An 11920-nucleotide genomic window follows, 5' to 3' on the forward strand; every position below is an offset into this window, starting at 1 on the left:
CCAAGCGATTCTGTGATTCTGTGTGATTCTGATTCCAGTGGTCTCCCTGTTTCTGCTAGGAGTTTTACCTGGCTGTATTTTGTATTGTGAGTAGAGCAAGGAGTTGAATTCTTTCTAGCTTAGTTTCCAGTTTTTCTTCAAAACTGATGCAAATCATTTAGGTCCTGGTTTGTGCTGTCATTTAGTTGTCTACAGTTGCTTGTGTAAACTTAATGGGACTTTTAGAAGTGCTTAGTTCCCATTTGATGTGTTTCAGAAATTTGGGCCATTTTTTCTTGATGGAGTTTTCTGATTCTCATTGCCTTAATAGTGAAAGGGCTTCTGAAAAAGGGTGTTGGAGCCCTTGGAGAATGTCTGATAGGGCAAGACGGTGTAGTTAACGTTGAGCTGTGGGTTAGTTCCCATCTGAAGTACCTGGATGTGCTGCACCACACCAGGTGAGGCAGAGACACAGCTGCCAAGGGCAGAGAGCGGCAGCAGTACATTTGTGGTAATTCAGGGACATTACAGTGACCAATCCTTGCTCTGTCCTCTCTGCAGGCACAAGCTGAGGTGGCACAGCTTCCAGAGCTCCCACCGGCCCAGCCTCAGCTCAGCATCCCTGCAGATCAACTGCCAGTCCGTGACACAGATGAACCTGCTGCAGAAGTACTCTCTCCTGAAGCTGACTGCTCTCCTGGAGAAGTACACACCTTCCAACAAGCATGGTTTCAGCTGGTAAGGACACGGGTGTGTAGACGGGCTGCTTATACAAGCACAAAAGTTGCACTCATCCTAAGCAACTTTTGGAAAGATGCAATGAATCCCTTGTCCCTCTTTTTCCATATTTGCACGTCTTCCTCCAGTCTATGCTGACGGTGATTTGTCATTTCCTAAGACAGGGCTAAAAGCACTAACCCTTTACATAAAGTGAACTTGTTAGGCTTGAGAAGTATATTTATAGGAGGCATGTGAGGGAATAAAAGCAGTGAAGAACAGACCAGCTTTGTGAGCAAGACATCCACTATCCATAGCAAAAGAAGGACTAGTTGTTGTGCTTATATATTTGTTTTAGTTTCTCTGTATAATGATGTCATTAAATAATGTAAATTTCCTTTAGTTCTAGCATCTCACTAGCCAAAAAAACATCTCCCCTCTTTAAAGCGCATTAAATCCACCACTGTAAATCCAGTTAACTTGCAAAAAAGATGAGAGGGGGGAAGAAAGACTGAGAGAATCATAGAAATTTTTGTAGGTAGCAATTTCTGCTGTGGCCAGGTGTTTGTAACCCAGTTTAAAGTTTTTTGTCAGGAGTATGAAATAGAAAGCTCTTTTGTTATTGTATCTGCAGTACTTCCTGTGTAACCTTTGGGATGCAAAAGATGCAATAAAATTTTTGTTCTCCCTACCACAGGCCAGCCTCCTCCCTTCCCCAGGAGTCACAGAGAGTATTTAGCTTCAGCATCAAAGTACCTCCTGTTCAAAGGCTGTTATTATGTCAGCCCTTCTAAATACAGAAGTTGTTTGTTCTGAAAGACAGAAATAAGTATTGACCAGTTATCCCTGCATGCTTCAGATTCTCAGTGGAGATCGCAATGTGTTTTTTCACATTCCATTGGCATGTTTTTTGACAAAGCAAGTATTATTCATACATATATCAATAATGCCCTAAACTTAACTATATGGCAATACAAATTGGTCCTGTTTTACTATGTAACAGATTAGTCAGCTGTAAATCTAATGCACTGTTTGTATAGCTGTACTGTATACTGAAATGTTAAATAGGTCCCCCTGTTTTCCAGTGCTGCTGTGTCCTATTAGCTGTTGCACTGGCCATTAGCTTTTCTCCCTGTTAAGGAAAATTATCTCAATATTTTCACATTTTAGTGGCACTTTTTTTGTTCCCTTTATGAAACCAATACTCCTGGGGACTTGGGGGTAAATCATTCTTTTGTATGTAGTAACTTTTTCCTTGGATTCATAAGCAGATGGAAAGGCCTCTTATTGAAACTGGAGTGGGAGGTGGGGGTAACAAGAGTCACTGGCTGACAAGGAGGGGGGTGCCTCAAAGGGGTTGTTTATAGAGCTGAAGTTTTCAGCTGACAAACTCAAATGTATTACATCAGTTTCCTGCTGTTATGCACACTGGTGGGTGGTGGACCCAGTTTGAGGACTTTGCAGAACAAGTAGTTGACATACAAAAGCTCTTTGTTCAAATGCCCATCTTTCCCAAAACCTAAAGAAGCAGTGTTATAAGGGGTCATTGACCGCAGGATTTATTTTGACTCTTTTGCAATTCAATCTGGCCCCTGCAGTTTTACCCTGTAGCTTTTGTCCTACTAATATTGATGGAGTAGCACCACATTAATACTTACAGGCAGCATATTGCCCTGCATGTCTTTCTCTTAAAGTAGCTCCGTTTTCTGTCCTTTCCTCCTTTCCAACCCTGAATGGATTAGCTAATTTATACTGTCACTACTTTTCATATTACTAAAATGTTTCACTTGTTTTTGCTGTCTTTCTGAATTACTGGAAATATATGAAATAAATGGCCAACAGAGGTTTAATTTAATTTTGTCATTCTCTTTGCTTAAATAGGGCAGTACCAAAATTCATGAAGAGGATAAAGGTGCCAGATTATAAAGACCGAAATGTGTTTGGAGTACCCCTGCAAGTCAACGTCCAGCGCACAGGGCAGCCTCTTCCCCAGAGCATTCAGCAAGCCATGCGGTACCTCCGCAACCACTGCCTGGATCAGGTGGGTTTTGCTGTACTCTCATCCCACTTGCATGCACTTCCCAAAACCAGCCTTCTATTCAGTCTTCCTTGGGTCAGACTGAAAATGTGGAGTCAAAACAGGACAAAATGGGTAATAAATGCAAAGAAAATTTTCTGTGACATTAGAATCCATACATAACAAGCTAAAGAGCATACTTATATTTCAGATTTGCTGGAATCATTGTAAAAGTATTTACCTTTCCGTATATATTTAGGTTGGACTGTTTAGGAAATCTGGAGTCAAATCAAGAATTCAGGCTTTGCGTCAAATGAATGAGAATGCAACAGACGCCGTCAACTACGAAGGCCAGTCTGCTTATGATGTAGCAGACATGTTGAAACAGTACTTCCGTGATCTCCCTGAGCCTCTCATGACCAACAAACTCTCTGAGACCTTCTTACAGATATACCAATGTAAGTAGTGAGATTTCTGCGGCAGATGGCAAGTAGTCATTTGTGTAGCAAGGGTGGAACTTCTGAATACTGCTCCTCGGAGCACTATGTGTGTTGCATATGTTGATCTTTACCTTTCTTCAGCAGCCATCAGAGTTCAGGCTGCCCCATAAGGAATGGATTTTTGATGTTCTAGTTGTACAATCATTTATAGTAGAAGTTCTTTTCATTTCACCTTTCTCTGTAGTTTGGGACCAAATATAAATCCTCCATAACTTTCTGTAAAGTTTCCTCTCTTCTTTGAGCAAACTTGATATTACGGTTTGAAAGTAAGCCATGTCTGATGTGGCTAGCTAGAGGCGCTGTGCAACCACTGCATGAACAGAGTTTGGGGCTTTCAAGGGGATTGAAATCCACTAAATTGCTGAGATTTTTTTGTAAAGAGCAAGGCTGCCAAAAGATTTCTATTTTCTTATAATTCCTCTTCTTGTATACTTCACCACAACTTTTGGAAACAACCTTTACGGTGAAAGCTTTTCTCATACTGACTTGTAGCTACTTTACTGATAGGTACCATAAACAGAAAGTGCCTAGAATAAATCATATAAAAATAGAGTTTATCAATGCACGTAAAAAGAAATAATCTTTCTGAGATGACAGGTTCAACTCCAGCAAGGGAGACGTTCTCTATTGTGAGCTAGATAAATTGAGCTAGGTAATTTTGTGCTGAATCTTTCCAGGCAACACATTGTCTTTCGAAAGTCTTCTTCAACATTGTTTCACTGGGAATACTCTCACTTTATAAAATGGCCAAAGATGGGTTAATGTTTGGTGACCAGAACTCCAAAGCTTTTTAAAATATTCATGGGTATGCAAACTGATTGATGCACTATGGGCACCTTGCTGATCCCATTATTTGTCTCCCTAACACCACCCCAGCTCTTTCCCCATATATTCTTCCAATGATAGCACAGCTACAACAGAACTTACTGCAAAAACACCTTCTTTGAACCCTTGTTGTATTTTGTGCCTTCTTTGTGATGGTTACAAAAAGATTACAGGAACTTCCTTCAGAGCTCCGTAGGTGGAGGTGACAGTTTAAAATAAAAACATACACTGTTATTTCAGTACATGCGTTTTTCTGTGTGTGTTTGGATTCCCAAGAAGGTTTATGAAGAAAATTAATCAGACTCTCCACTTCCGTGCTTATTAAACAGCAACTCTTTGTGGGTTTAGTGCCAGAAAGAGTTTGACAGAGCATTGCAGAAGTATCTGTTCCTTTCCTTTTGCAGGCGGTAGGTCTGAGGAATCCCCAGAGGTGGTCGGGAAGTATTATCTCTGTGTAAAACAAAGAGCCTTAAAGCAGCTGTAAATTTTGCTTCCCTGCAAAGGACAAAATATCCCTTTTGCTGTGGTGTTATGCACCAGGCCGTGCACTGAAATTGTCTGCATGTGGCTTAAATGTGCTTTGAGCTGATGGAGGGCAGAGTTTGGAAAACAGTGGATTTTTGCTTAAAAAACACTTTCTAAACTCACCTGCTAGCTTTATGAAGTTGCTGAAGCCCAAAGCAAATACCAATTAAATATCTGGTTAGCATCACATATATTATGAGACACACAGTGAGGGTGCTGTGGTGCTAATAATGATAGAAATGCTCCAGGACTCAGACTCTGATGTTGTCCTCAGAGGTGACTTGTTGGAAATCCCTTTATAAGAAGCAGATCTGGTCTGGGTTATTTCATTTTTTGTTCCTTTCAAGTTTGGAGGAGAGGGCCTTATATAAAGACACACATCAAATTTTTCCAATGGCTGTTTGTTGTTAGTAACCAAGGAGCTGTTTAATGGTATGGGGCGTCACAGCATTGACTTTCTTTTTCCACCGCATGACTTTGAATGATCTGCCCAATAAAGCAACCCCCTGTGTTTGGTAAAGCACTTTCTGGATGTTTTATGACATCACTGTTGAAAAGGTTTGCTAGCCAATTTATTTAATTAATTCACCTATTCTAAAATGTATTAATGTTTTGAATTTCTTTGAAAGCCAAAGAATTTCTAAATTGGCTGGACTGTTTGCTTGTTCACTGCCTGACTCCAGGCTTCTGTCATTTTAGTGCATCTGTGGGAGCATGTAGCTGTTGAAATGAAATCTAAAATTAACTCTGGTCTAGGCACAATTTCTTCTTGCTTGCATTTCTTGTGAGGCAGGAAATAGCTGAGCATGGTTAAACTAGTGGGTTAAAAAAAAATGCCTTCATGTTTCCTACCAATGATATGCATCCTGAAGGAAATCACTTCAAACTTGAGTCAAGTATTTGTAGCTGTAGTTTGCTTTGGGATGTATTCATGCTGTGTGTGTGGAAAATCGATGGGCTGATGAGAGAATTGCTAATATTATGCAGATGTGCCAAAGGATCAGCGTCTCCAGGCTATCAAGGCTGCCATTATGCTTTTACCCGATGAGAACAGGGAGGTCCTCCAGATTCTTCTCTATTTCCTGAGTGATGTCACAGCTGCAGTGAAGGAAAACCAGATGACACCGACAAACCTGGCCGTCTGCTTAGCACCTTCCCTCTTCCACTTAAACACTCTCAAAAGAGAAAATTCTTCCCCGAGGTATGTCTCCAGGGAGCAGGGCTCATTGCTGCTGGTCCCATACCACAGCTAGTGGTGCTGTGTAATAGGCATAGTCTGGCTTTGGCCTCAACCAGTTCTGATTACCTCGGACACCTCAGAGGGCATGGAGTGTAGAATGATTATGGGATCCTACCTTTTGTTAGAGGTTTGTTAAAATACAAGCAAGTTCATAAATGAGAAGGAATGGGGGAATTCCAAAGGAAAAGTTTAGAGTAGTGAGAGACATTTGAAAAAACCATGCCAAGATTTGGTCCTGGGCAGCACTGTTCTAAATCAGCAGCAGATTTGAGAATCCTACAGTTTTCTAACCAAACGTTTCTCTTGTTCTGCATTCAGTAACTGGATTTTTATGTGTGCTTTTCTTCCCTGTGAAGGGTGATGCAAAGAAAACCAAGCCTGGGAAAACCTGATCAGAAAGACCTGAATGAAAATCTGGCTGCAACCCAAGGGCTAGCTCACATGATCGCTGAATGCAAGAAGCTCTTTCAGGTAAAACACCTATCTGCAAAACCAATGGGTGGACTTGACCAACATGGCTTAGGTCTGCTGTATAATCAAAAGCTAGGAATGTCTCTTTATTTTAATAAAGTTTAATACATTAGAAATAGCTTTTTAAAAACGTTTGCACCCTGATCTGGGCGCATGCCTGAATTAGAAGTGGTGCCAAGAAGAAGTGAGAATTGTTTTGTTGGCACTGGCACTCAAAAGTCATGAGGCAGCTATGGGGCTTGGGGTGTTTCTGTTATATCCAAGCTGCATTTAGAATATGTTTTCAAGCTTTTATTGTGCAGCCATGAAGATCTGTGAACTTCAGCTCTAATTACAAAGCAAGAAGCTATTTCCAGGAATTTCAGTGCTTGTTTTATACTTAAATTCCCAAGAGTTAGCAAGGCTAGGCCACAAAAGCGTCCTGGAACATGCCACTGTCAGACCGTAGGCTGGAGGGTCTGTAGAAACTGAAGCATGCTCCCTCTAGGGCCTGGGATGGAGAACCAGACAAGTCTTGAGTCCTGTTTTTCCTCACTGTCATCGACTCTCTTCAGAGTCCACAACTGAAGACATGCCTGTCTTTTTTTCTTGTGGCTGACAACTGACTCCTCCTTCCTTCAGTCTGCAGGGTAAACTGTGCTGTGGGAATGGATCTGAGTTGTGTAGCAAAGAGGGATACTCCACAGTAAAAAATAAGACACCTCATAAATGAGCAGCTGATTTGAGTTAAATCAAAATCACAAAGCTAATTCTGGCATTTCTTCACATTGAGTGCTTGACCTGGCACATACACGTCCCACCACTTACAAAACTAGTGTACCCGTCTTTCTGTGACTATCAAGCTGCTAGACTAACTCTGTGATTTGAGGAGAGAGTTGCAAGAGGATGATTTCCCCCTTTTTACCCCTCAGATACCTGAAGAAATGAGCAGGGGCCGGAACTCATACACGGAGCAGGACCTGCGTCCCCTCAGCCTGGAGGAACTGCGGGGTGGCAGCAGCACCGCTGAGCCCTCCGACTACCACTGCTACCTCCAGGACTGCGTGGACGACTTGCTCAAGGAGATGAAGGAGAAGTTTAAAGGCTGGGTCAGCTGCTCCACCTCAGAGCAAGCAGAACTGGCCTACAAGAAGGTACCCTATCTCTCATGCCACAGTCAGGTTTTTAGCTCGTATTCTTTAACATAAGGAGGTTTTTGACATAGGGTATTACAGAAGACTCAGTGCACACCTTTACTTTGAAGAGATTTAAGAAAAAAAGGAAAAAAAACCCAACATAAAAACCAGACCTTAATCTTTTGGCATAGTTGCACATGTCTAAAAACAACATATCTTTCAGCAGTAGTCAGCTAACATGCACTGATTTGTGTTCTTCTGTTTACCCAGCTCAGGAATGTTCGCTGTATTGCTTTTACACACCTTCACTCACACATGCAAAGCCTTGACAGACTGAATGAAGTCTCAAAGCACTGCCACTATGCAGGCAATAGGAAAGAAGTGTCTCTGCTCTAATTTTTCACAGCTCAGAGCTAGCACAGAGAGAAGTGTTTCAATGAGATTGAAGATATTTTAAAAATAAACTTGGAAAATGAGGATACTTTTCAGTAGCATCACAGTTTAATAGTGACCCATACTGGGGAAGGTAACTGTAACTTAAAAATAAGTTGGAAGTCAGTATGCAGATGTCTGGCTGTTAGAAAAACAGCCTTATGACAACATACATATAGTACAATATATACATATGTGTGTGCATGTGTATTTAATTTGCTGTATATATCCAACACTAAAATAGAAAGGAAAAAAAAAACGTAACGAAGAGTAAAACTGAGGACTCTACTGACTTTCCCAGGTATGTGAAGGTCCCCCGCTCCGGTTATGGAAAACTACCATAGAAATCCCAGCTACACCAGAGGACGTTTTAAATCGTTTACTTAAAGAGCAGCATCTTTGGGATGAAGATCTTATAGATTCAAAAGTAATTGAACCTTTGGATAGCCAGACAGATATATACCAGTATGTCCAGAACAGCATGGCACCTCACCCAGCCAGGGACTTCGTAGTCTTAAGGTAAGAATTATATTTGTGTGGTGTTCATATCCTACACATACTTGCCTACTTGCCTACAGTTTCTGTAGGATGTAAGTTATATAGGTAATATCTGCTTGTGTATGATTTGAAGCCTTATTAGATGTTTGAATTATTTTTTGTCTAAGGTAAGACTTTTTTTCTCTTCTCTTTTTTCTTAGAACATGGAGGACAAACTTCCCCAAAGGAGCTTGTGTGCTTTTAGCAACGTCAGTGGACCATGACTGTGCTCCAGTGGCAGGCGTTAGAGTCAATGTGCTCCTGTCTAGGTATCTGATTGAGCCCTGCGGGTCAGGAAAATCTAAACTCACCTACATGTGCAGAATTGACTTAAGGTATTAATTTCCACTTTGTTCTTTTGTGGTGGTAACTTTTCTTGTATAGTTTCCATCTAGTCAGTGCAAAATTTAGATGGTTCAACAAGCTTTAGCTTGGCCAGTAGTAAGTACTTACCAAAGGCATGCACACAGGTCTCTGAGGTGTCGCAGAGCGTCAGTGCACATCTAACAGCAGGTGTGGTTTGTTGCATTAGAAGCCTTCAGTATGTGCTCCACCATAGCTATTGGTATATAATCCAAATATATATAATAATATTGGTATATAATCCAGATGTATTTGGGTGCAAGGATATGTTAATTTTAATATTAAGTTAGTAAAGAGGACCAAGTTCTTGCAAAACTCAGTGCAGCAAAATTGGTTTTGAGCAAGCCTATATATTAATGAGACTGAGCTGAGCAATAAGCAGTAATAAGGAGATTTCCTAGTTGGGCATTTAACCAGCTAGATATATATTTGATTCTGACTAAGAAAATGAATGCAAAGGTGCTGATACCTAGTTCCTCATTACTTTTTCTCCACACATTAGGGGCCACATGCCAGACTGGTACACCAAGTCTTTCGGACACTTGTGTGCATCTGAAGTTGTTAAGATACGAGACTCATTCAGTCATCAGAGTCCTGAGAGCAAGGAAGTAAAGTCCAGGTGACTACTGAAGAGGAACAGCCATGCACTCCACCCATCAGCAACGTAGACATTACCCAAAACTGAGGCTCATCTGCTGCAGACTGGACTGGTATACCATCTGCAAGTCATGTCATGAAAGGATGACAGCATGAGAACTTGACTGTGAGCATTACTATAGGACTGTGGCCATACCATACACTTTAAAGCTGCTTCCTGTCTGTGTAAGGTCTATAGTGTAGGCCTTGACTGGAATATATAGGAGGACTCTGCAAAAAAAAAGATGTTTGAATTGCTTCTGAGAAGCAAGATTCTTTAAATGCAAAATATATTATGAAATATGGTGAAGGCTCATCATTCCCATGTGAAATACTTATCTTTATGTACATACCCATGTCATTTTATTTGTAGTGAGTGGAGGGACTGGTGTATCCACTGGATTAGTTGGTACTCTTCAATGTGTTCTCACTGAGATAAGCAGAGAAAGGTTTGCACAGAGATTAAAGTGTGAATGAGTGTGTTAATGGTTGAAAGGATAGCAGAAGTCGAACTTGAAATGTGTCTGGTACACTGATAGGCAACCAGAATGGATTTTAGTATGCTGGATACAGTTCAACCTGGAATTAGACTCCCCTGTGGACCAGGCATAGCCATCCTTCCCATGTGCCAGTTCTGCATTTTCCTCAGCTCTAACCTTGTTAAAAATCCTAACCAGGTGTTACAAGAGGCTTGCTCCAATTACTGTCCACTCCTCATCCAGATGATCTTTCAGGAGTGATAAGCAATTCTATAGCAATTATAGTTTTGAGCAACATAGCAGCTTAGAAATGAAATGTCTATGCAACGGTGAAGAGAGCTAGTAACATCAATTGTTAATTTGCTAAAAGATGTTTGTTGCTTTTATTCCTATCTGTGTTAATGAGCTTTTATATATATTACTGTACTCTAACAGCTCAAGAGGAAAAAGTCAACACTGGAGTTGCAGTGCTGGGAGGTGGCAGGACCTCTGCAGCAGCAGGCGGGATGAGGTGGCTAGGAAGGGTCGGACAAGCACTCCTTTTCTCTCCCTCCTTTGCCTGTTTTCTTAAAAGCTGCACATTAACATGAACAGAACCTGGATGTGAGCAATTTGGAGGGTTTTATTTGGGGGCAGAGAGGAGGGTAGGGTTTTGTCTTGCGTTTTGTTGGGTTTTAAACCCTTTGGAATATTCCCTCTCCTTGAGAATCAACATGTATGAACTGTAGGAAGTCTTAAGGTCCTCTAGAAAGGTGTCTTTCTGTAGGTTTTACTGTAAGGATAAAGATTTGCTTTGAAGGTGCAGTATTAAGTGATAAATGTATTTTGTGGCTAGGGTATGAATGAGTTGCAAGATGGAATTTTGACTGAGACTTTGTTACCATTGTCAGTATTATTTTAAGCTTTTTGATGAAGATTTTTTTTATTATAGCAAATAATGTAGTACTTCCAGTAACAGTGTTCCTCATGAGTAGGAAAACCTTGTATATTCTTCTACATCAAACACTTTTGAATTTGTAAAATTGTATGATGTACATACCATTCTATTGTAAACATGTATACTTGCCCACAGTGTACTGTCAAACATAGATAAAGCATGATAAAGATTATTTAAAATATACCTGTATTTATACCTCAGATATTCTTTTTGAGTTTTTGTACCTCAAGTATGTTTTGTATTGTAAATGCGCTTTACATGACTATGATCTACATGAGAGAAAGGAAAATGTTTAACTTGCTATAGATGTCTGTACAGAATATACTCAATAAGTGCACTATTAAATGTTTAAAATTGGAGAAGCTTAATGTTTTTTATTTTATTCTTCCTTCCACTCTCATTGTGGAAGAGGCAGCATTTTTCTTACCACCAGTTCTTTACATACTGCTACCAACTGCGTAGCCACCTGTGCCCTATCCAAGATCAGTATTTTTAACATTGTTAGAGGCAGGTAGCAAAGCAATTTCATAATTTTTGGAAGACAAGCTTTCACGATAGGAGATAGCTGGACAGAAATACTCCTGTCAATAACTTCATACAGTTAAAAAGATGAAACCTCTGTTTTGCTGCTGTCTTGTGGAAAGGTACTCTTGAATTCAACAGGGAACAAAGCAGACTCCTACTTCACAGGTAGTTGCATGCAATGCTGAAAAATAACTTGCACTTTCCTATTTTGAACAGGGAGAATGAGAGCATGACTAGTTGTGGAGTCATAGGTTCCCTTTAAAAAATGCAAGCGTGAAAGTAATTGGGGAAAGTTAAAGCACAGGCACAGCAATGAAATTAAGCCAAAGAGAAGGCCAGGAGGATATACAAACAACTGACTAAGGTGAAAAACTAAGCCAAAGACAGCTGTTAATTCAAGCAGCTCTAAAAACTTTTTAAACTCTTAGCCAACAGAAATATAATTTGGGCATCTGAAAGAGGATTTTGATTTGTGAGGCTTGTCTGACAGAGCCACTGGAAGGAGGCCTGCTGCCTTTCAGTTACCAACATCATCGTATTCTTTATCCATCTGAGCATCCCGAAGTCCTGATCGCTATCGCTTCCCACAGTGTTCCCAAGGGAGCAACGAGGGATGCTGCTT

The 11920-nt window shown here is 40.6% G+C and overlaps 1 protein-coding gene across 1 annotated transcript; it reads left to right on the forward strand.

The window, feature by feature from the left end:
* Nucleotides 1-310: 310 nt before the first annotated feature.
* DLC1 (DLC1 Rho GTPase activating protein) lies at nucleotides 311-9597 on the forward strand (the record flags this gene model as incomplete). The annotated part of the gene is made up of 10 exons (XM_010179282.1): nucleotides 311-437; nucleotides 541-717; nucleotides 2578-2737; nucleotides 2973-3171; nucleotides 5551-5764; nucleotides 6160-6274; nucleotides 7186-7407; nucleotides 8123-8340; nucleotides 8520-8693; nucleotides 9224-9597. Coding segments are annotated over 10 exons (1727 nt in total), but the record flags the coding sequence as incomplete, so codon positions are not given.
* Nucleotides 9598-11920: the final 2323 nt, after the last annotated feature.

The sequence above is a fragment of the Mesitornis unicolor genome, unplaced genomic scaffold (assembly GCF_000695765.1).
Source record: "Mesitornis unicolor isolate BGI_N332 unplaced genomic scaffold, ASM69576v1 scaffold53520, whole genome shotgun sequence".
NCBI lineage: Eukaryota > Metazoa > Chordata > Aves > Mesitornithiformes > Mesitornithidae > Mesitornis > Mesitornis unicolor.